Source organism: Anticarsia gemmatalis, chromosome 10, assembly GCF_050436995.1.
Source record: "Anticarsia gemmatalis isolate Benzon Research Colony breed Stoneville strain chromosome 10, ilAntGemm2 primary, whole genome shotgun sequence".
In the NCBI taxonomy this organism is placed as follows: Eukaryota; Metazoa; Arthropoda; class Insecta; order Lepidoptera; family Erebidae; genus Anticarsia; species Anticarsia gemmatalis.
Genome location: NC_134754.1, coordinates 13,585,372 through 13,611,633, shown reverse-complemented (window position 1 = coordinate 13,611,633; position 26,262 = coordinate 13,585,372). Strand labels below are relative to the sequence as shown.

The following is a 26,262-nucleotide window of genomic DNA, read 5'->3' as shown; positions in this document are numbered from 1 at the left end:
CCATCGGCCGACACCCGCTCGTTTATTCTTAGCAGACTTACTAACTAACAGTTAATTGAATGAAATATTAAAAACTGCGTGTCGTGCGTATGCTTATCAGATAGTAAAACGATATGAAGCGCGGGCGAGAGCGATGTGTCCGACGTGTGCGACGTAGACGACATGTGCGACGTGTGCGACGTCACGGGTCACAGGTGCCAACACTGGCAGCAGCACTAAGTTGTGTGAAGATCGTCACTGAGTTGGCGGCGTTATCGTCGAGTGTCACGCGGTCTCAGGAAGATGCTGTCGTCAGATGCTTCTCGCACTCAGAGGGTGGATTTCCTAGTACCATCGGCAGCCGGCTAACTATCTAAAGGCGCCAGTCTCCCATGTGATTTTAATACTGCTCTATTTAACGAGTTCTTAATGGGCAATATGCAGATAACCGGGCGTTGCTCGATACCGCACTTACACGCTCGCAGATGACAGCAGAGCTTTAGAGCATGTATAGCGCATCAATGAGATGAATCATGAACAGCTACAACTACGTGGTTCGTGCTGCTTCCTCACACCTGGAAGACAAGCAGAAACCACTCTCACAGTTTGTCCAGAGACAAGCACCTGTATTTACATACCTGTATTATAATGAGGTATTCGTTTCACATGGTTCGTTCCTGGGACCAATACTATACTTAACCAATGTCATATCGACCAACTTACTCGGTGTTTCATAACTAAATATAAAAATGAATATGTTGAATGTTACAGTACTTTGAGTATTATTTGTAGTGTATTATGCAAAAGTACACGCGACACAAGTTTAGGTACTATAAATAAGCCTGGTAAATATGTCTTTTTGGAACAAAGAAACAAATAATTAGCAAGCATTAGGTACTGAACGATACGTGCGTAAGTAGGTATTACTTAAGGATATTGACGAACTACCATATTTAGAGTTTTACAGTAACAGTAGGCATTACTAGTTAGTACTTAGTCACCGACGATAGCGACGCGTCGTCACTCGTGGCGAGGTGACCACTTTAACCACTGCGCCACACGTGCAGAAAGGCAACGGTATTCCAAGAAATACACCCGCGTTTCACCATTAACAATGATATAATAGTCCCATGCAAATTCATGCAATACAGAGCTACCCTATTGCTACTGCTATTGTGGCCCCGTACGATTACGCACGTTACCATTCTCCGGACAACTATTGAGAATAATCTAATATTATTTACAAAAGGGATCAAAAGCACTTAGTCCTATGTGGGAATCGAACCCGGGAGCTCGTGGTCAGCACTAGTCAGTAGTCGGATACACTACCGACCGCGCCACAGAGGCAGCTACTTCATCATGCTTACATCGTCATTGTTATTGTAGACACTGCTAACGCTACAATATTGTGTAGTCCGGCGCACGCCTGCGATAGTCCGGCGCGGCAGTTGTCTCCGCGCACTCACTTAGGTCTTATGTTTAGTAAATAATATGTAGCAGTACATTTTAATAACCTGGTATCAGAATAGTAAATGTGTACAGAGCTGATGTCCTCCCGTCCGATAACCGGCCAGGGCATTGAAGCTGACCAACGTTGCAGGACTGTGTTATAGTGTCCAAGTGTGTGCACAATACTCAGGTACACTCTAGTTGTTCACTCTCATAGGCCGGTGAGACGGCTAGGGATAATCAACACGACCAGTGAGAGGTCAGACGCGGGGCCGACGTTTGTACGTGCTCTCCGAGGCACGGAAATCTACGAGACCTCAACTTCCTGTCTCCGGGCAATCTCAGAGTAATTCTTAACTGATAATCCCAGAAAAGACTTTATAGCTCGACCCAGGATTCGAACCCGGGACATATTGTGCCACAGAGGCAGTCATAGTAGGACAGTAGTCAGGTACACTCCCATACAACACTTTTCTCTAGAACAGAGCCGAACTGTTAAAAATTAACGTATTTAAGTGCTCTTTAAGGCAATTTATAAACAGCGAAGCACAGAATATCTTTATCGCTTGTTCCGAGAATCGAATCCGAGACTTCCCCGCGGTAGTCGTATCCGTACGCGACTAGGTGAACTACTCACCATACTATGAATTAATACGTTGCTTCTGAAATTGTTCCGACGACGACTGCTCTATGGATGTGGCTGCTATGAACACTTGAGCAGCTGCAGCAACTGGACCACATCACTGGGATGTAGATCTTTGTACAACTCACTCACGGTCAATTGATTCAAAATGAAGCAGAGCTTTTGCTATGTTACCTAAGCAAACAACTGGCTATCATAGTTATATGTATAGATCATTTTAGTCCAAGTTCGGAACAGATACTCGCATCGTGCCCAAGTCAGAGGTGGACACTTTACATTCCTAGTAAGAGAATCAAGAATTGGATCTCTAAGAGATATCGACTAGCTTAAACAAGTCTAACATAATGCATCTATGACTTAGCGATGATAGCGATTATTATTGTTTGTTCTATGAAAACATGTTTTAATTTCATAGTCACGTCAGGCACATCATAATATACAGAGAGTTGTGTAGATGTGTTTGCTTTTGTGACTTGGCGTCGAAGCGGTCGGCGTGCCTGCATAATGCATATGTATACTTATGCAGGTTAAACTTAGCTTGTTCTGCAACAACACATTCATCACACGCAGTGAGCACGCACTTCGGGAGCAAGAAAGTTTCAGCAGTCATTTGAACTATGGAACAAGGGAGGTGTAAGGAGCGGCAGGGTGCTAGTGGCTACTAGTGGCTACTGGTGAGTACTGGTGAGTACTCTCCAGTAATAAAACGAGTCAGTACAAAAATATCACTTTATTGCTTGAACGTGTCAATATTCGTGTGTGAACAATGCGCGTTGTGCGTATCGCTGTCTTATTGTCTAGTCGGGGCGCGCCGCTACTACATATGTAGGTACGTATTGTCTACCGACTGTACCGGGTGTAGGGCCCGCGCGCCGCAACACACTTAACACTATTTGGCACCAGAAGTACTAAAGAACGTCGACTGCGGCCCCGCCCAACCTCACATCTACGTACATACGTACACGAGCGTACACATACGTACTCGACATAATAACGTTACTACGTACGATACAACCAATACAACCATGCTACAACGATCATTCCTGTAGTTTAACACAAATCACAGCAACACGGTATCACATTACATCGGGTATACAGATATACAGATATATCAGTACTACAGGACAGGACGTGGAGCTGGCCGGAGCACGGACCGCGCGGCCGAGCGCCCGGCGAGCCTCACTCCCGCGGAACACATACAGTCCGTAAGTATAAAGTGCGTCGGATAATATTTGCGTCGTATAGCACCGCGTCTCTCGATAAGTTCGCTACAAGGCAAGAAGTCAGTACTCAAAATACTACAAAACATACGTTTAAAAAATATAGTCTGTTAGAGATATTAACTACGCACCGTCTCGTATTAACTTTATACTAATCGCTAAGTAGGAATACATGGAACAACAACGAGCGTCGCACTCCCCTCCGCGACCCACTCGACATAATATTTATATACTCAACCTTACGTGCTAGGGAATCACTTAGGAATATGTTAACTACTACATAATATGGCAGTCTGTGTTCGTTAATCGTTTTAATAGAAAACAATCTTAGAAACTTATCAGATATGGGTAGACATTACGAGTGGAAGGCTAGTGTCGGGTAGACTCTACAGATACGTTACGATCGCACGAGTCTGCTTAACATACTAGGGCGGCGCGGCGGCGAGGAGACCGCGCCGGCGCCGCGCGGGGCCGCCGCGGGCGCCTCGCCGCCGCGCCCACGAGGCTTCTAGACGCGTCTGAGCGTCGCTCCGACGAGAGCGCGCTAGAGCTCCGTGTGCAGGATGAGCAGCGCGGCCGCCGGAGCCGACGGCGCCGCGGCGCGAGCTCGCAGCTGCGCCTGCACCGCGTCCCACGCCGCGTCGCGCGACAGGCGAGGCTCGCGCACGTCCCGCGGGTCGCGCAGCTCCGCCAGGTCGCAGGGCGCGCGCAGCTCGCGAGCGTCCCGCAGGTCGCGCGGGTCGCGGGGCGGGGCGGGCGCGGCTGTGGGCGGGCGCCGCTTGGTGCCGGCGCGGCCGCGGCGCCGCGTGTTGCGCGCGCGAGTGGCGGCCGCGGCGCGAACACGCGCCGCCGACTCTGGGGTCCCGCCGCCACCGGTCTCGTCCTGAAATAACGAATAAGTTCATTAACATTTGAAATTTTTTTTGAAAGCGGGGAAGGGACACTGCATCGTGTTCGTGATCAATTCCTCTCAGGTCTCTATAGAAGTACCTAAATGAGTACGTACCGTGCCGGGAAAGCGGTAGGAAGGATACGCACCTGCTAGAAAATCTTGTCGAGGATGGTGTACATGCGCAGGTTGGCCTTCTTGCGCCAGCCGGGCGGCGGGTCGTGGTCGGCGGCGTCGCTGTCGTCGTCGGCGGCGGGCACTGCGCAGGCGCCGCGCTCCTTGCGGCCCGCGCCCAGCGCCGCCTCGCCGCCCGCAGCGCGCGCTCGCACCGCCAGCCGCCGCGCCATTATGAACGCTGCCACCTGGAAACGATACCGACGATCAGCCTCCGGGACTCGCATTCGTGTCACACCCGGTTAATGACGACCACTTGCAGATAATAGTGACTACTGACTAATGTGAGAGCAGTGAGAGATGACGTTACCTGCAGCACCATGCCGAGCACGCCGAACACGATGATAACGAACGCGTTGTTGGGCGCCTCACGTTCCACCTCCTGTAACAGGGTGACTACGTTACGACACCTCGGCTCGACGGGTCATATCATGATATCATTACGTGATGCGTGCCAGGCGCGGGACGTGCCTCGATCATGTCGTAGAGCGGGCGCGCGATGTCGCGGTAGCGCTCGACGGCGAGCAGCGCGGGCTTGAGGTCGTGCAGCAGGTCCATGCCGCGGCGCGCCAGCTCCGCCTGCGGCGCGCTGCGCCACCACGCCGCCAGCGACGCGCCCATCCACGCGCCGTACCCCACCTCGCTCAGCGCCAGGCACACCACGCCCACGCAGTACTGCACACATACACATATTTCGTCCCCGTAGAGCGAAAAATCACTAACTAACACTTAAGTGATTTTGAGATACGAGGTGTTTTATGTCTTAAATGACAAAAAAAAATATAACTTTTTTTGGAGATTAGTTATCGATGCATGAAAGGTTTTGTTTTGAAGATATATTAATTAAGTATATGTTATATGTATTAAACCACGAAAATAGTATATAAATTATTAACTGTAAAGGATAATTTGTTTTACCCCAAGGTTTTCCTATTAATCTGTCACTTAGTTACTTTTCACATGTAGTTAGTTAGTTTTCGCATCAGCATTTAAATATTATACTAGTAACTAAAATCAGTTAGTTATTTTAGGAGTAAAACATATTTTACATAACTATGTCTAAATAAAATACCCAACTAAATAGACTTTGCTTATTTATTAATTTATTGCCTAATTTAAAACTAGTGTCCTATCAGTTGAAAAGTATAAAAGTAAAACAACATTCTTAGGCAACATTTATTGAAAAAAAAACTGTCTTTAAGTATACAAAACCTAATTAAAACATAATGAACAAGAACACGTTACAAAATCATCAATAGAACAACATTAATGATGTAGCCACATCATTTTCCTCTTCTTCCTCGAGCTAAGTGACGTCAGGCTCACATAGCCTATCCAACACATCGTTACTAACAGGTAAAGATTCATACCAAGGATAAAGTTCGCTTAGTATGACACCTTTGACACAAAGATTTAACAAATCTTTCCTTGCAGGGGTGTATTTACCCTAGGGCTAGAAGGGCTATAGCCCGGGCCAGTTTCCTCTCTTGGGTCTGCATCTTGTCTGCTTAAAAAAATACTGCGCGTGTCCCTCTGTTTGCAGAGGACACAGGTGCGGGACAGGTGAGCCGTCAGTGGGAGGACGGCTCAGTAGGCACTCACACTGCCCCGAGCTGCCGCCCTCGTCAACCGTCGGTTATCGTAAATCGTCCATCCTTGACCGAGGGCCTTGCCTTAACCGGCTGGGTCGCGAGGAGACCACCTCTGTGAAAATCCCGAGTAACTCCAGCAGTGGCGCCTCCTTTAGGGGCCTTGCGTGGTCAGAGTTCATTCGCTTTGCGGCCACTGGGACACCTCCCGCCCTCCAGTAGTATAAGGGTCACCGGATTATGGGGCCTCTACCTCGGTGGAACGATACTTGCCACCACACTCGCGGGAACTGTTTGGATAATATAAATTTGAAAACGAACCCAAATGATGTAAGTGGGAGAGGCGAGAAGCTCAAACCCGAGGAGATCGGGGGCAAGAAGCCCAGCCGTATTGACTGCATAGCATAGTTGCGGAGGGTCGAAGCACGCCCAGTTTTAGCAAGTGTCAGACAATGACCCTAAGGACAAATTCACCATCCAGCTGGCGGACACCATCCTCATTCACCACTAGGCAGTGGTGGAGGTGGCCGACAAATCCGGTCACCTCAAGGGTGACCTTTATAAAGTCCCTCAAAAACGCTGCCAGGAACGTCAAACTGGCAGTGTCGGAGTCGAGCAGGCAGTATGCCACGAAGGAGAATTTGGCGCGTCAGGCCCAGAATTATCGCTTGCAAGAGGAGGTCGATCACATGTCACAGGCAACGGCATCAACCCCCGCGCCAGAAAAACCAGGGGCAGCGTCCTCAGCTGTACCTGCTAACGCATTCGCCACGCCACCGCCACCGCACCGCAGCTCACAGGTCTCCGGACCAAGGAGAAGCAGGGTAAACAGCCGCGTCTTACAGTGCAGTGGCTTCCAAACCGCCGTTCACTAAACCGACGGCTGCCAAAGAGTAGCAGTTCGTCGGGAAAAATAGCAAGGCGCCCAAGGCTACGGAAGCCGACAAAAAGGGCAAGAAAATCAAAATCAAATCATTTATTCATTTAGGTCAAATATTGACACTTATGATAGTCGTTACAATTACTGAATCTACCACTAGCTCGGAAAGGGGGTGGAGCCTTATGAGAAGAGCGAGCAAGAAACTCACGGCCACTCTTTTCAATCGCCAAAAGTTTTACAATGTGGTTGATACAATAATTGATCATGCGTGGAGCTGCCAACAATCAGCGATATAGACTAAACGTCAATTAAGGAAAATGAATATAGTTAGGTTATTTATTAGTCTCTGATCGTACCGTATGTTGGGAGCACCTACTAGCATGTGATAATAAGAATATGGGCAACAAGTGAGCACATTGGTTGTGAACAATATAAAAGAAAAAAAGTGACAGTTTTATGATTAACATCAAATTGTATGTAACATCACCTATTTGCATCATTAAGTGCCCATATTTTACAATATTTAGACCTACTGCTACTGAGTTTATACAATTTATGGCAAAGTTCCCTAATTTCAAAGAATCCTAATCAAGCGAGCGACTATTCCCAAGAGCTATTGTCGTTTAGATACTCATCAATTCTGTAATAAAAGAAGGAGGAAGAAGAAGGCGCCCAATCTTCGGGCTCCAGCTGCAGCTGAAGGCGGCAAAAAGCGGTGCGACATATAGAGACATTATTAGGGACGCAAAGGACAAAATAAACCAAGCCGACAATGAAATAGTCCGCTTCGGGGTTGCGGCTACGGGAGCTCGAATGTTGAGCTCCCAGGGGTCAGGGACCGGAAAAGCGGATGCCCTGGCCTCTAAATTGAGGAGAGTTATCGGGGAGGACACCTTCCGAGTGTCCAGGTCCACAAAGACCGCGGAACTGAGCATTACAGATCTTGACGACTCAGCCTGCCCAGAGGAGGTGAAGGTCGATTAAAGCCGATTTAATAAATAAAATTGATCAGGACAACGTAAAAAACTAATTTGTTAAAAATGAAAATAAAGTTTAGTTTTTTTCATTCCTTGATGGGGCGGAAAGCTAGCGGAGCCCAGGGCGCGCCATCTTAAAATACGCCTCTGCGAATGACTGCAATAATGCGCGGGCGCGGCGAGGGTCCTAAGGTCAAAGGGCGTAATCTCACTAAGTAGCATCGTATCACGGGACATAGTTACCAACCTTTCATCTAGTAGTGTTTTTGCTGAGTGAAAAGTAGCCAAAACATTTTAATTATAATACTCTAATGTGTTATGTCATCTACAGTCAGGGAAAAAATTAACCAGAACACTATAGTTAGTTGTCGTTTTTTCTTTTAAACGTCTGGTCTTAAATAATATAGCTCGAAAAATAATTAATGGTAGTTAGTTACTTTTCGCACAAAATATCACATACAATAAAATTACTAAGTCACTTTGATGAGTTTTCGCATTACTATTTTTTAAGACATGCCTATAGGGAGTAATGCGGAAAAAGTAGATAAGGAACTTTAATGCGTAAGTATCTTTTTCAACAAAGAAGAGAAAAAGTAATCAGGTGACTTAGTTACTTGTAACTCAACTGTCACAAATCAAATAATGTACTTAATTAAGTCTCGCGATTTACATTTTTCTAAATAATTACGTTATGAATACGAGAGTAAGACAGAAATATGGAGAAAAAATTACTGATTTTATTGGTATTTATAAGTCGATTTTGAACATTTTGTTACTTAATGACTTTTCGTTCTACGGGGACGATTTATACATACACATTACTAAATCATTTGTTCAAATATTTAATGACGGCGTGCGCGGTAGATGGCGCTCGACACTGCCGAATTTCGTTAGCGTCCGTGCAACCACCTCTACACAAGTTTTTGCAGTGCTCGGGATCATTGCCCTGCGCTCAGCATCAATAAATATTAAGAAAAAACGATTACCTACATCTTATAGATTGATTGCTACACGATGGTGCTTACATTTTTTATCTGTTACCAAACAAATTACATGCTTCAATGTAAGTATCATTACTTACATTATCTTAACATTATCTTTATCCATTTTTAAGCTTCGGTTCATTAATCTTTTAAATTCATCTCCCCTTTAGGCTAGCCTTCGAAAGCTTCTGATTTCCCCGGGGTGTTTTTATCGAGTGACATCATAACGTCCTTCACGCTTCGCTAATAAAGACTATCTAAATATATTGAAGGTGCATCGAACACCGCCGCCGCGCCGGTAGCCGCTGATTAGTTCCGAATTTCCGACGAGAGCGTACCTAGTCAAGTCACGCGAACTGCGTATTACTGCTGGTCAGAAAGTTGCACAATCGTCCGACTTGAAGGTCTTTATCATTAGAATCACTTGAATGTAATCCAACCACTACGCGACAGAGTACCTACTTAACTATTTCAAAATACGGAATGGATTGGTGAGTGTGGTGCTAGACGCAGGGATGGAGGGACTGAGGGATGGAGGGAGGGTGGTATATATGTATATGTGTGTACTGACGATGTGCAGGCAGCGGTCGGCGGCGCGGTGCGCGGCGGCGGCGGCGAGGTACACGAGCGCGGCCAGCCACAGGCCGGCGGCCAGCACGTAGGCGGCCGACACGCGGTACTGCGCCGCGCACAGGAAGCGGAACCACGTGTACGTGCTGGGGTCCCACGCCAGCCGCGCCGCCGTCGCCAGCAGCGCGCCGCTGTACATCTGCAACAACACAACACGCATACATACAATACACACTTTACTTATCACCGTCAGCCTGTACGACATTCCCTATGAGCGTTTCAGCCCGTCTTGTTATACTTAGGCGTTTCGGTTTTCCTGTCACTGGTATATTCATCATTAGCGTCTGAGTCACTGCGGGACAAAAGCCTAAAATACTACTTTTAGGCTTTTACTTATGTCAAGTTGAGAGACAATACCGCCAATATTATGCAGCCAAAACCCCATCGAATGTATCTCTACTGACTGAGATACCTATTCTGTTTATAAAAAGCGGATTTGTGAACAGATTACGTTTCATCTTGTAAGTAAATTACCGCTGCTGAATACATGTATTATAACAATACACAAAATATGTGCGTCGTAAGTAACACCTAACTCGTTAGCTAATCGCCTGACATTGTACACATTGTACACACTGTACACAGTGTATATGTGTTACTGTAAAAGCCCGAACTGTGGTAAATCCTGAGATTTTCCGGTAAAACCTAAGATTTACCAACTCTCAATGGTAAAAGTCCGAACAATTCTTTTATTTCGAACTTTTACCCCTATTCACTTGGTAAATCTTAGGATATACCTCAAGGGCAGGTAAATGTAGGTAATATAAAGTAAGTTAATAGTTATAAAGAAGGAGTTTTCGGCAAACCGACACGGGTAGGTTAGGTTAGAAGGCTGAGGTGGGAGCGAGCGAAGCGAAGCTCCCACCTCAGCCTTCGTGGTTATTTTTTTTTAAACCACCGGGGCTCCGGCGACATCTTCAAATCTCATTATAACTATGTTACAGCATATAATTATATCCCTAGCAATATCATTATATTACGGCTCAAACACATTATAATATGACTTTATCAACTTTTACCGTGTCATTATGTAAATCCTAAGATTTGCCAATTAAATGGTGGTAAAAGTTCGAAATAAAAGAACGTTCGGACTTTTACCATTGAGAGTTGGTAAATCTTAGGTTTTACCGGAAAATCTTAGGATTTACCACAGTTCGGGCTTTTACAGTAACATATATAATGTATTATAAGTATATATATAGTAAACACACTAGACATGTGTTGCTGTCATTTAAGTATAATCTGTCGACGAATCGCATTTAACACATAAGATATTATACTTTGTTTTCATTTCTACAGCTTCTGTTTACGCGTGCTAGAACTGTTAAAATATATCAATATTAAGTGATCAATAAATGTGTTCGCTGTTTCGCTTGTACACAGACTTGAAATGTTTCAATGAAAGATGTGCTTTTATAAAGTCGTTAACATGTTATCTTACGTAGGTAATGTAGCGAAGACAACGAGATAAAACATTTTAGTGACAGTTATTCCGTTTATGTAGAAACTTAACGTTATCAGTATTGAGTATCAAGATGACCTGCGAACCGTTACATATGATATGCATGACACAAATACTTATGATACGCTACGAGATAACGCACAGAGGATTCATTGATCGCACTACAACATTCAGTAGGACACCGAACAAAGAAATCTTTTGACCAAATCAGTACATAGTGGTTATCGAAGTGAGCGTATGGTGGTATGATCGGTGTGATGGGCAATAAGCAGGTCGTGCGAGACAGTGGCGGACTGTGTGTGTGTGTGTGTGTGTGGCGATGACCCGCGGTGACCCGCCGCCGTGACCGCACATGTGACATGACTCACGTTATCTGATAACTCAAGATGCGTGGGCGCGCGAGGGGACGTCTTAACGTCTACGTGTGTGTCGTGTGTCGTGTATGCCATACGCATACTTGCACACCTCAGGTGAAACTGCATAGTGATCTATGACAAACATTTGGTCTGTTATCTGCAGCGTGCACTAGTGTGCAGTGCCGAGTGATGGCGCGTGTCCTCCCACAGTTCCACATTGTCCTCACTGTCCACTGTCGAGTGTCGACATTGTCTACTGCGGAGCACAGTGCCATGGCTCTGTTATCTTATCACAATGTTCAATAGACTCATTGTGTGTCGTCCACACGCCGACACAGGCGACACGAGCGACACAGGTGAAGCACAGAGTGATGCACATTGTAGCGATAGTAGACAGCGCTATTACAGTTTTACAGAGCGCTTTGCATCTCATTTGTACAAACAACAACTATAATATTATGACATCGCGTCTGTTGCGTTTGTTGTTTGTTTTGTTGTCTTTTTGATGAACTTGGAGCGCCTTTCAGTCGTTCCAAACATTGTGAAACTACACTGACGATGTGAAAAATACATTCTTGTGATTCCATACAAGTATGGCAAGCTATGTTGTACTCCGTGTACGAGTACTGACAACTGAAGCCTACCGAATTAAAATCAACAAAACCTTAGAAAGTCAAGGGCACCAACAACTTTAGTAGAAACACATAATTCACACTGCAGCTATTTACTTCACTTCAAATCCAAGTGAAGTAAATAGCGAGTGTGGGTCCACAGTGTAGACGAGGGAGCACTGTGGGCAGTAGGCGGTCTAGCCGCATCGATCGCAGGTTGCAAATCCGAGCGATTCGGCAACTATTATTAACTTATTGCCGCGCCCAAATTGTAGCTCTCGTATCGAGCGGCACCGGCCTGTGAGCTGAGCATCGCGCCACACGACACCACGCGGCACGGCGCGACACCACACGACAAGACACGACATCAAGCTGAGAAGTAGCCGTGTGTGTTCGTGCAGACATCATGGTGGTGCTGCGATGCTAAGAGGTGTGACGTCGCACAGTCGCACTGTAGATAGATACGTCAGTATCAGAGTAACACTGACTACGTACATAATTATCACGTAAATTGGTGGAGACCGCGTCCGCCGGGACTCCGGGTGGAGGCCGCGGCATCGCTCAATACTCCGCGACTACGATCATACGATACTCAAGGCTTTTGAGTGGTGACGTCACACCACCCCCGTCCTCAGCCTCACCGCTCCTCACGCACTGCTACCGAACATAGCGATATAGAGCGATTCTCTCAAGCTTATAAGCTCATACAATGCTAGAGCGTGTATGTTCACGAGCAGGTGATCGAGTGCAATGCAATGGCGAGGTCGCGCAAAGCACCTCGCCGGGAACATCGCACTAGCGTGCCGGCGCAAGGAGCGGCGGCGGCGGGCGTTCACCCGCGAGCTGCCCTCCCCCGCCCTCCCGGTGACCCTGACACACTCACGCACAGACGCGCACTCATTCATCCCTCACACACACAAAGCAACACATTTTTCGTTACTAATTAATTAGATCCGCACATTATACGGCGGACAACTGATCAATACTTATTGCTGAAATTATCTGAACAGTATTCGATACCAATAATAGATAGTGACTAAACTAATGATGTAATACAACCTTTGTAAGTTTGTTCAACACATAAGCTGGAATGTGAACGGTTCAGTTGGACAATAAATACGATGCTCACAAAGTGTTGATTGAGGTTGTTATCAGTGCGACCGCGTGGTACGACTACTACGAGTCAGTGCTCAACGCTCGTGCTCAGCAGACAGTAGCTCAGTAGTAAACAAAGACAGTGAGTCAGCTGTGAGCTGCTCCGTCGAGCATTCTGTCGATTGTGGCGGGCAGTTGTAGCGTGTTCTGTACACACACATGTAGATGGCCGAAAACAGCTTAGCAAATTGTATGATATCAGTGAGACGACATTGGCACAGTTCGCACTGTTGACAAAACTCACACACACATACCTACACACATACACACACCTAAGTGTATATTGCGTCGCGTGACGTCCGTCGCCTTTAGCTAACAGGAGTTTAACCTAATCTAATAAGTAAAGCATCATTTGAATCCAGGCTAAATGTTTGCGATTACGACATATTATGGCGGGTATCTTGTTCCGGCAGCTGTTTGTTGTCAGTACCTCAGTAACCATCAGAAAAGTAAACAAGAGCTTTAAGAGAGCGATGTTAATGATGCGCGACGAGTCGTTTACGCCAGGCGCCGGCACACGAGGCGAGTGCGACATACAGCCTCTACGTACACACTGTACAGTACTAGAGTACGCTGTATGTACGACAGTGTACGACAATAAGCTTTAATGAATGAGCGCATGTGCGAGTGCCTGCGAGTGCGACACTCACTGACACTAGTGATACAGCTCTCAGCTCTGCGAGAATTCATTAAACATGTGCTCGCATCGCCATTGTACTAGTACAATAACCAAACCACTACAAAGAAAATCATTGCACCTAAATTAAAATGATAACACCAATCAAGAAGCATCATTTGTCTAATTTTATTTAATTACGTACTTTTTATTGCATGCAAAAAATAAAGAAGTCCATCATTCTGAGAAGTCGATTATAACTGAAGCAGAAACACTTTATGTAATTACTTGACATACTTGATCGACGTTTGTCTTCAACAAAAAATACTCGCCGAGTTATTTTAGTAGCAATAATAGAAGCATGATTGTTGACAGTCAGTTGTCACGCACGAGTGGTACATCAGTGTCACTACGGCGAGGCAGCCGGCGCACCGCCGCGCCGCGCCGCCGGCACAACACAGCCACCGAGAGAACTTGTGAAACCAATGATCAGCATCAATTGATCTCACAGTCACTTGACGTACAAGTTTCAATAGCTATTGTTAAACAAATCGGCTGTTAAGTGACTATTCAAGCTGCCATTACGAGCTAGACCTGGGAGCCGGCTTTGCCGCTGGGCTCCATGCTATCTTGTGAGATACAACAGTAGGCGCCATATAACCGCTGCGCTGACTACATACACATTACACAGTTCAAGCTGTTTGAAGAAAATAAATAGTGTATCAGCATTAGTGGTGCATCAGCATGAGAGCGTAGTGTGGTGTATCAGTTCTGCTGCACAATGTTGTAGTGCTGTGCTGGTGTGTGCTGGTGTGTGCTGGGGTGTGTCGGGGCGCGCGCATCGATCAAACTTCCACGATAAGTTACGAGCGGCTGTAAACACGCGCCCACGACGTGGGACACCGACACACACGCGACTACCACTTACACCAATATTTACATCCCTATACCACAGAATAATAAGTACTATAGTATCTATACATTAACCGGTCTAGCATATAAAACTTATCACTCTTTAACCGAGATTCCAGCAATATAATATTCCCGGGAAAATCATATTTTTTCAGTCAATTGAGGACACGAACGTAATTAAATGTGTAGAAGTGCGAAGTCATTTCTTTGAGAATACGTCCTTTAGATGATCTACGTATATAAATATTTCCTGTAATCATAATAATGCAGCAATTAGCTTTCGCAGTGAACACATGCGCGCAGTGCCGCCTGCACGCAGCCGCAAGTGACGGATGTATCGTCTATGTCGCAGGCACGCACAGCACCGAGCAGTTAGCACGTCGTAACACACATCACGGCGAGCACCGCCCGCGCCACCGCGTCACTCGCACTACGTGTAACATAATCCCGAATAAACCGTCACAGTTTCGATGGCTAATAGGATTTATTTAACAACGCCGACCAAAACCTATCCACACGAGTCGTTTACCCGCTTGACTCCCACATAAGTATTTGGATTGATTTGCCATACACACATAAACAAAATCACGCTTTTTTCCTAATGTGAGTAGGCAGAGACCAGAGAACCCACACGAAGACCAGAGAGAATCCTTACAAACTTCCGTAAGTCAGTCAATTAGTAGTAATAGTAGTGCGAAAAGTCAGCGATCGGGGAGGGGTAACACCTCCCCTAATGTGCCTTGAGATTTGAACACCAGAAAACGTGAGACATAAATTTGGATCACTGCGCTACTAAACAATTGATATTACAACAAATTATGACGCAAGGCATCGACTGTTGTAACAAGTAACAAGGAGGTCCGAGCAGGAGCTCACCGCTCGCCACTTCTTGGAAGCGCTCGGTGTGATTGTTGCGATTGTTGTGAATAATTCCAGTGCAGCGAGGAAACCGGACGCCTCGCAAAAAACGAATAATAGTCGAGCGATCACGCCACTTGACAACACACAACACACGTACACGTCATCAATACACGAGTGAGCTGACTATCTGCGACATTGTATCACAACTCTGCCTCGTTTACTACTAAGTTCGACACTGGGATTTCCCCAGACTCAGATTAGGTATTTGATTCCTTGGCAGTTATCAGTAGCAAAACATAGTTAAGTGCTAACATCTCAGAAGAATCTTAGCATTGTAGGGTGTGAGTAAGATCTGTCAAGGATTTTTTGTTACGATGCTGAATTTGAGGTCGCATTCTTTACCAAACCATCGAAATAATAAAGAAGCTTTATTTTGTAATACCGTCCGTGTTGACATGTGAGGACGTACCATGCAGTAGACAATGAAACTTAAGCACTACAGTCTACGATGCATGCTTCATGTAGGTAGTGTATCGACAAGTTATAATTGCAGCGGGCGCATGTCACCGATGCACATCAGAGTGCTCGGAGTGCTCGGAGTGCTCGCTATTAGCACACAATCGCAAACCTTCACTGAAATGTATTGAAGTGGGTCAAGTTCTCGCCTCAGTCGTGTAACTCGTCTAATAGACAAATAACATGAGACGTCTGCTCGGCTAAGTGCTAACTTGTGATTTGTTTTCTTGGTCATTGTGTCGTAAGTCATAACCACTCGCAAGTTGTAACAACGTTTCAGATGTACATATTATGGACAAATTATTCAGCTTTATATTAAAATATTTTATATGTTATCCGTCTATTACAGTAATGAAATGACACAACAAGTAACATAAGGGTTCAATAGTACAAACGAGTTATTAAGGTGTATTGTGGATCAAAGGTGAACGCTCGTGACATCATACATACATAATTATTGATGGTCTGTACATAAGTAATAGGTGTATAATAAATGTGGCGTCGTAACTTGTATCAGATGTATCACCTTACACGATGCACCTCGTGGTTGTTAGATGGTAGCGCTCTATTGTCTTAATAAACACTTCTGATGCTGAACTTAACTCGAACTTAATTCATTATTCATATATTTAAATGTTTCTAGTTAGTTTAATTTCTATTTTTTAGCAGCTTACACGAAGAACAGCTGAGGGTTTATAAACAGCGTCTATTTATAAGGGATTAAATAGTTGAAAGGTAACCACAAGATAATGTCCAGCGCACGAACTTGCGGTTAAATGATCACTTTGTTATTTGCTTCAGAGTGTTTCACTTTGTTCGGCGAGTGATGCTCCTCGACGAGTGAACGCCGCATTAATAACTAAATGTATTGTAAACATGTTCACATGATAGATTGTAGTAACTGGAGCACTTTGCGTCAATATATTAGTCAAAACAAAAGGTAAATTATATTATCTTACAGTTACAAATAAATACACTAATACAGAACAGGAAAATGGGACGTGTTTCACAACTCAATTTTTCCTGTTCTGTCCGGTCCAGTCAATACAAAATATTAGGTAATTAGGCATATAATTTTTTTTTTACCGTTTCGGAAGAGCTCCTTTCGGAAGAGCTGGTCACTCGTGAGAAGAAACGGCAAGAAACTCACGGCTTGTTCTCTTTAGGTCGATAGTCGAACTTCTTGTGACTCGATTCTCGTTTGTAAGTTTACGATTACTCATTCATCTAAATTTGAACACAATGTATTGTGTACAAAGCGGATCTGCCATTCATTTCAGAGGTCATGGTAACTGGTCAAGCACAAATCGCGCGAATGCAAAATGAGACACAGCGCCGCCCCCGCACCCCGCGCCGCACCGCACCGCGCCGCGCCGCACGCTGCGTCAGCGCATTCACCAGAATCTGATCTTGATGCAATATGAGGCGCCCGCGATCTGAACTTACGTTTCATAACAAGTACCTAACAGAGCAAAACAAACTATTTCTACAGGTAGTTATTTCAGATACAAATGAGTCGCGGAGATTAAGTGTTTTTTCTTTGTGACAGAACTCGGAATTTTGTAACGGTTAAGAAATAAAGGTGTGTCCTAATAATAACCGTGCTGGGCCATGTTCACAGACTTCACAGGTAGCAGAGGAGTGGTGACCCTCGTCGTTGCTGTAATGTTTACAATACTCGCCATACACGTGCGTGCTCATTATATTGTTCCTACACGACTACCAACGTTACAATATATCAACATTTACCTTATAAATACAATGCATAGTTAAGTTCTGCAAACGTGTATTGATGAATTTAATAAATAATGAAGTTTATTCCAAAACTCATTATTTGAATACGGGCTTAAAGTTCTGGTTCATTAGTTACATGATATAGGTATTTGTAGTAATTTGTACGTCATCGTCAAGGATAAAATGGCTTTGTACCTATATTGGCAGATATTTGCGCGCAAATCTATTATACATATTATGCGAGTAATATTAAATAAATGGAATCAATACAAAGTATCACATATAAGTATGGATAACGCTATTTGTATGATATTGATGGCATGCATGTTAGTATGTGACAGAGGGCGAACGAGCTCGTCACACATTTGATAGTCGTTCGAGCAACTGGTATTCTGAGAATTGAGTCGATCGCGTCGGTCAGCGGTCAGTGGTCGCGACGATCGGAATTCAAAGTGAAGGCGGATCAAGCTCCGTCGAAGACAGTTGACAGTCATTGTGCATGCAAACTTGTCGCCTGTCTCACTGATCACCTACTCTCGCTGTACTGTTAACTGTTACTAACACGTATTGTAAAGTATCGCAAATGCCAACCAAAACTAAACAAAACATGGCAACTCGGCTACGCCCCTGTCTGCCATACATTAATTCTATTCCTTATCTATCCCTATTATTATTAGCTAAGTACTGTTTTCGATTAAAAGTCATTATCATATTTACCGGAGCAGGTCAATGTTTTGTATTTTAAATTAGATAGCAAGCACATCACCTACTATTCTCTATCTATCTATTACTTCTATGCTTCAACTTAAATGATGATTGGCGGAGAAATTCTTTCGAAAATAATCCGGGATTAGACCATGTTTTTAGGTTTCTTTGTATTCTCTACATTATGATACGTAGGTATTGTAATTTATCCACATAGCTATTGTATTATAAAGTAAGGCGATGATTAATCTCATGTGTCACGATCTCAAGTCCACATTCTAGCATTCTACAGTATAACAAATAAGTAAAGTTAATCATTGTAATAACTTACAGCACCTGCACATAATAGAACAAAAACTATCAGACCAATGTGACCGGTTGTTTATAAATGGCGCGTGACTCTGAGATGGTAAATAAACACAACACCATCAAACAGCCAATACAGGCGTGTTTGTGATGATGATGGCACTCAACCTAATCTAATAACTATTCGTGATTTCTATTAGAGCGAACAAGGAAGAGGGAAGCTCTCACACATAAGAAAAATATTTAATTATACGTAAGTACCTATATCTCAGTAGAAAAACTCGATAGATGGAATATAAGAACAATGCTCTTTGTTTAAAAATGCCTATTATAAGTAATTGTAATTACGGCTTACAGTCATAAAATATAATAATGATCAAAATCAGTGTTAGTGTAGATAGATACCGGTTTCGTGTAAACTTTGAAATGATTCAAGTGAGTCAAGGTGCTCGATAGAAACAAACCGTCAACGGAACGTTCTCACCGTCCTCTCTAAAACAGGTTCCGCTGGAATCAAACCCTTGACTAGTGAATAACGGTCAATGGGCTGCTCTCAGCCAGCCTCAGAGCGGACGACTACTGGACGGCGGACGCAACTAAATACTGTTCCAAGACAGCCTCAACAACTAAGTTGTATACCTATTAAAATAAATTAGTTTTACACGAATAACATTACCGATAATTACATTACACTGTTATAAATAAATGTACAAAAAGTGTATCTAATCGTAAATGAAGTATTGGTCGTGATCGTGGTAAACTTGTTCAAGCAGGTGCGGAGTACAAACTTCAATGTTATGTTTGTTAAAACTAATATTCTGATGGTTTTTGTGGTGTATTAGATCAGCGTTCGGAATGTCGGCAGTCCGCGGCACGCTGGTGCTAAACGGACGGACAAACACGATAGGCGATCAAGGACGTTGTTATTGATAGGCAAACAGTCAAGTGTTCGACAAATAATGTTTTATGATTCGGGGTCAGCGTGGTCCGCGCCCGTGACCCCGCGCCGCGTCGCCGCGTGTTGTCGCGAGACGCGCGAGACCTTCCACAAGTTTGTTATAATCACTGCACATTACGGCACATCACGGCGCCGCGCGGAATCTCACACAATTAACTCGTTGGTGTTATTGACATTGGTCACATCAATTAATACCTGGGTAACACGTACGAAATATCGACAGCTAAAAATACTATATGTGGTGAGATACACTGAAAAAACTGCGTAATCTGCGTATGAAATGGCTGGCAAATACTTAACCTGAGAAAACTTAGGTATCTATAATATTAGTGAAAATCGGAGCGAATTCAAAACGCTCTTGGTCGACTTCTCCTCGTTATTTGGGGCACTTTGCGGGAAACTATGTCAAAAGCTTGAAGTGTCTAAATCAAAGAAAGTATTCAAGTAGTTCCAGCTACGTATAGGATATCAGGATTTATAAATAGGTGTTGAACACGAGGCACACGAGGCACGTGGTGACGTCACACGTCCTAGTCATCTGTTGAACTCTAAACCAGGTCAATCGGACCTTTGTGTGATTTAAGCACACACTCTTATCTAGAAGACGGTGGTGACGTCACTCCACAGCACATCTCTAATGTAATATATGATCGGAGCTAGATGTACACACGATCTGTGCGATATGTGATAGGATCCCTCGTAAAATAAGCAGACGCGCTTATTTATACTCCGGGGATGATATTAGGCGAGATGGCGGGATCAACTTGTGACCCTCATAAAATATGTTCGCATCAAAACTGCCACGGAAGGATTAAAGCGCTTTACTAAGCTTATACGTAGTCTTTCACCAGACATCGTTTATATTATGTATTATAAGGTAACTGCCTCGGTGAACCAAAATGTTTTATTTTACGAGATAAGAGTAGACAGTGTGGTGTTTGATGTTTCTGTTAGTAATAACGCACCGGTGATCAGTAAAGGTTTGAAACCCTCTGTTACTTCGAGCTACATAATGTTACTTCATCAACATTACATTTTAAAAGAAAACGTGCGAAGAGACAAGTATCTTTGGAAACAGGGCCCAGTTGCAGTTATAGTAATTTGAATAGATTGTGGTCAGTTAGTCTAAGTCGGCAGTTGTCTAAGACAATCCAGTTGATTGAATGATCTGTAATCAGCGAGCTGCTCACTCAACTAGTGGGTGTGTGCCGGTGTCTCTGTGTCTGGGTGGCCGCCGCCCGGGCGACTGGGCGCAGTCAGCCACTAGCTGTGTGTGCCCACGAGCACCGCCACACGCAGCCTCACTGAGTAGTCATTGCTAGTACTACTAGTTCATCATCGGTCGTCAACCTCACACGTGCCTACTGCCTTCTAATACAAACATAATGCTAATGCAAAGAATAACAAATACCTATTCATGTATTAAGAATAATAGTAACCGTTATTGTAAACTACAGACATTTGTACAAGCTTCTATGATCCGACAGTTGACCACAATATAGCTCATTAATTTTCAAGTCGAGCCAATGTGTCATCGCTCTCTCTGTGTCTTTCAGAACGGATATTGGCTGAAACATACTGCTGAGCGAAATGTAAATTAACTGATACAATTCGGGCTGCCGTTCCAGGATTTACCGACGAGATATTTATTGATAAATGTTATACTTAAGCTTCGGCAAAGGCCCGAAAACTTTATTAATGCCTGCAAATTTAAAGAATTTATAATTATTGTAATGAAGCTGGTGGCGTGGGAGTGCCGTATAAAAACAATGTATGTATGAAGAACACCCACGTGAATGGCGTGCTGTGTGGTTCTGTACAGCTTGTTGACAACACTGACAACACTGACACACGAGCGCACACGCGCCACTCGTTACTCTCGTTACAGCTGAGTCGTAACCACTCGTAACGTTTATGTGAGCGTGACACAACAAGCTGACAACTAGCATACAACGATGAACAAGCTCTTAGCGCAACTATCGTGCTTTGTCTTACACTGAAACAAGCTTTACTTAAGCTTATGAATGTCCTGAGTTTGGGGAACATAGTATAAAGCCTTTAAAATACAATTTTCTAACGCACGTGAACTCACAAAGCTCACAAATAATGTATCAAATAATACTATGTTAGTATGTTTATAGAAATCAAGAATTTACTCGCAACAGTTTCAACAAACATAAACATTCAGTCCGAGAGGTACATCTTCTCTAACTTAGCATCGACATCGATTTTAAAATAATTAACTTCAAACCAATTAGTTTCGCAGAATTGATTTAGTTAGGAAGTAATTTCCCGCCAGCAGTGCAGAGCTAGTCGCGTTACACCTCACACCTGACTCATGATGTATATCTACACTACATTCATCATTCTTGTATCGTTTATCCTTAACTAATATTTATTTGAAAGGGTAAATAATGCGGCGATACTTGGAAAACCGGCGCGGCGTGAACAATTTGTGTGCTACCAAATAGACAATGACATTTCAAAGTATTTTATTATTATTTGTCAGCTTTGCCTCGCATCTGATCCACGGCTATAGTACTTATTATTCTGTGTCCACGGGGAGGTAATTTACTGGTAAAATACTTATTACTGAATTAGGTTTTGTGTGGAAACCCACAAAAAGTAGCCTATGTCACCTATGTGTAATCCTGGGTCTTCAGAACAGCTACTTACATACCAAATTTCGTAATCAATTTAGTAGTATTTGAGTAACAAACATCCATACATACTCACAAACTTTCGCATTTATAATATTAGTAGGATAGTAGATTTGCCAAAAGCCAGCAGATTTTTTGCAATTCCACAAATGAGTCAATGCATGTGGGTAGGTACAAAATAGCAGCGTGGTTTTTTTTAATCATTGTCTAACCAAATTCAAACGGCTGGGACTGACGTTAGTGGATATTCCCGTTAGTTGTTACTTTCAATGTAGGTACAGTGTTTGCATTATACCTAAGCGAAGACAGCTGTGCGTATTATTTGTGGTTTTCCTCCTTGACACTTGAATAACATCACAAGCGCACTTAGGAGTCAACCAACCCTGCAGTACACTCATTATATATAAAGAGAAATATTCCACATGACTGAAATATTCTGAATCATAATCCTATTCAACTCGAGGCATGAGTAAAGCAGGTAGATGACAAGTGGGTAAACCGTACAAATATTTTGCGTATTTCAAATGCTTTAAAATGTATCTAAACTTTGCTTTAAAAATTGCGGCTCATTGATTATTTAGAATAAATATTTAAATAATTGATAAGTTCCTCGTCTCCCCAAATGAAGAAAAGGCTTTTCATTACTCATCAATGGGCTCAATGCCTGCCTAAGAGAGTAAATTTGGTAAAATGTAGAACCAAAAAATCTTTCCCTCGTGACACGAAGTAGTGGAGCACACGCGCCGGACGTGTGAGGTGCTGAGGTGTAGCACTAGCATATACAATGGGCGACATGGGCGCACGTCGCAGGTCTCGTTAAAGTGCGTGATTGAAGCACCTCGCCTCACTCGCCAGGCTCCACTCACCCCAGCGCCCGAGCAGTCGGAGCACCCTCCACACACCACTACAGATAAGCATCGCACTCGATGAGCTTGCTCCTTTATTCACACATCGATTAACTGATCCATATTCTATATTACAATTTCTTCATAAACAAAATATACAACCGTGTTCTCTGTGTAATGAGGTTTACGAGTGATACCTATATTATTACTAAACCAGTCAGTTAGCGTGCGTGGTGCATGGGATGACACCCAGTAGAATATTTTCATGAGTTTACATGAGATATTCCTGTGATGTGGCAAGAATGAAGCCTTCTCATTTTAATTATTTTAGATTTGATTTCGTACCCTTCCTTTACGTGTGCTTGTAGGAAGCATGCATTAAAAAAGTAGGTAGGTATAAACAGTTACTCGGACAAGAACTTGTTTAGTTTTATTGAAGCCTATATACCTATGGGGTACTGCGATTTCGGAAATTGGTCCTTGGACATATCATATTACAATTATTTTAGGTACCTACATCTATTGCAAAAAGTCTCATCATCTTTGATTTTAAAATCTTTAATTTGAAAATCTTGTCATTTTAAAATTGTGTCAAACTCGACGGATGCACTTCCATGCGTCTTTTGCTGTTTGCTGCAATAGGTAAACATAACAATAACATGCAATTTAATGACGAAGTATTTTTTGTGTCGCCGATGTATCTAATTAACCGTAAATGAAATGCTTACATTGTTGTGATTATTTACTATGATTGGAAAACTAATTAGTTTACCTACAGGTACAGTTTACGCAATCAATACCAACTTAAATGAACTATAGAATCAATTATTAAAAGAACGCGTGTAATTATAATTATTTCTGCAATTATCATTGATAAATCTATAACAAGGAAGATATGAGGTAAGTAGATACCTGAACCTTACAGACGGTTTTTGCAGATAACTGTATTGAATATGAATCGTCTCAATGATACGAAGAGGCGCTCAGGTAAACGGGAAGTTCTCAGTAAACCGTCGCGTCCGTTGAGCTTTTTTTGTTGTTAAAAGCTCTCGGCTCGAACAGTTGGTGCGGCGCGTCGTCGTGCGGCCTGCGGCAGGGCGAGCGCGTGCAGCGCCAGGGCGAGGGTCGCGCATTGTTTACAACACACATTCTTTACTGTTACACGAGACGGGTGCATCACCATCGCCGCATAACCGGTCTCACTCCTTTATTTATTTTATTCCATTTATTTTTTATTAGATTGGACTATTTTGTAGCTTTAATTTAACTAGTTGCTTTCAAAATGTACCTACAATGCTGACTGACAGTCCTGAGCTTATTACTACCTTCTACTTTTGTTTTCTCAAAGGGAAATATCATAAAAGCAAGTAGGTACCTACCTATCTAACATAATATCCGACGCTAATATTCTCCAAATATTTATGTCAGCTGTCGTTCGTTAAAGTCTGAGAAATGGGAGGTAAGCGTGTCCAATAAAATTCTATTACTGACCGCAAAGGCGATGTTGATGAAGATGAATATCTTCTCAGCGGTACAGAGTCCTCTGGCGCAGCCCATGATGCAGGGGGTGGGTGTACAGCAGGCGGTGGTGAGCGGTGGAGAGCGGTGGTCACGCAAGCATGAAGTCGTGCTCGTGTTGCAGTCACTTGTCGTAAAGCTCGATCGTGCACTACACTACATGTCGGGGAGCGCGCGACACACGCGTATTCGCGGACGCGCCTCGTAAGGCACTGCCGCGCGTCGCCTCACTCGCCTCGACGAGAGCGCCAGCGAGCGGCGCGCGCCCGCCGCCCGCGCCCGGCCGCCGCGCCCGCCGCCGTCAGGACCTCGGGACTCCCTGTACGCTACAGTAATACAACCCGGCCCAATCACTTCAATTATAGCTAACTTAACAATGTCTAGAATAATAGCTCGATTTAAAAAAAAACAGATGACACCGTAATTTAGCAGACGTACCTACCTTCTTCATGTTAATAAACATTAGTAAAAGGCAAACCCATGTTTTGTACTTCCTATATCTATAGAGGACATGTTCCATTAACGGTACACCAAGCAATATCGACACGTATTTTTTTTCAAGAATACAATATTTAGTTAACCTTCTGTCTGTCTGTTGTGTATTGCCGCGTGGCGTGAGTGGCGGTCGGTGGCGCGGGCGGGTCGCGCGTGGCGTGCGTGCGATCGTCACAGCCTCGCAGGGCGGCCGCGGCGGGCGCGCGGAGCATCGTGCAAGCTCGCACAGTTACTGTTGTGGCGCCACGCAACTCACCGACGCAGGTGCGCTTCGCCCGCGTAGCTTTGCAGCCGCTCTACCGTGGGTTCACCCGGCGACCGCTAATTACTTACTCATTACCCCTATCAATGCCCTTCACTAAATATTAGCATAAGAACATCCAACCAGAAATTTTATTTGATTAGGTATATACTACATCACTACTACTACACGAGGGGAGCTCGTGGCTTAGTTAACAACAGCCGCGCAGATCGATCTCTGAGGTTAAGCTATGCTTGCCGAGGTTGTTCTGTGGATGGGTGACCATCTTGTACATATCGAGTTTCTCCGTGTTTCGGAAGGCACGTTAAATTGTGGGTCCCGGCTGTCATTTTCAAAGATCTTTGACAGTCGTTAACAGTAGTCAGAAGCTTGAAAGTCTGACAACCAGTCTTACTGAAGGGTATCGTGTTATAACCCAGATATTGGGTTGTGGAGGTCAGATAGGCAGTCGCTCCATGTAAAAAACAATGGTATCCAGCTGCATCCGGTGAGACTGGAAGCCGACTCCAACATAGTTTGGAACAAAGGCTAAGCCAATATACAGGGTGTGGCGTAAATAATGGATAATCCTTTACCAGCGGATGGGCGACCACCCAACTGATCTAAATATCAAAATTTACCTCTGGCACAAGTATCATAGTTTTTGAGATTTTGGCCATTTTGTGTGTTTTTTAAGAAAGCGATTTAAGCTCGTTCTTTTTAATGCTGTGATCACAATTTAAGGCCTTTTTTAAATCCGTTTTTTGCAAATAAATCCTGAATAGATGTGCTATTGAATCTACAATCTTGTTTTGTTATTACTACTTGTTTTTTATTTAAATTATGCATTCAAAGTTGAATTTTATAATCTTTCACAACATTTGTGCAACTTTGAGCA

At 43.9% G+C, this 26,262-nt stretch overlaps 1 protein-coding gene across 1 annotated transcript; it reads right to left on the bottom strand.

Annotated features, from left to right (window-relative positions):
• Positions 1-4,056: 4,056 nt before the first annotated feature.
• On the bottom strand, positions 4,057-24,911 carry LOC142976131 (uncharacterized). Its single transcript, XM_076119366.1, has 6 exons — positions 24,602-24,911; positions 9,355-9,552; positions 4,826-5,029; positions 4,665-4,736; positions 4,330-4,542; positions 4,057-4,174 (listed from the first exon to the last, which is right to left on the bottom strand). Exons 1-5 carry the CDS (start codon positions 24,665-24,667, stop codon positions 4,333-4,335), a joined length of 750 nt encoding a protein of 249 aa, XP_075975481.1. The 5' UTR covers positions 24,668-24,911; the 3' UTR covers positions 4,057-4,174; positions 4,330-4,332.
• Positions 24,912-26,262: the final 1,351 nt, after the last annotated feature.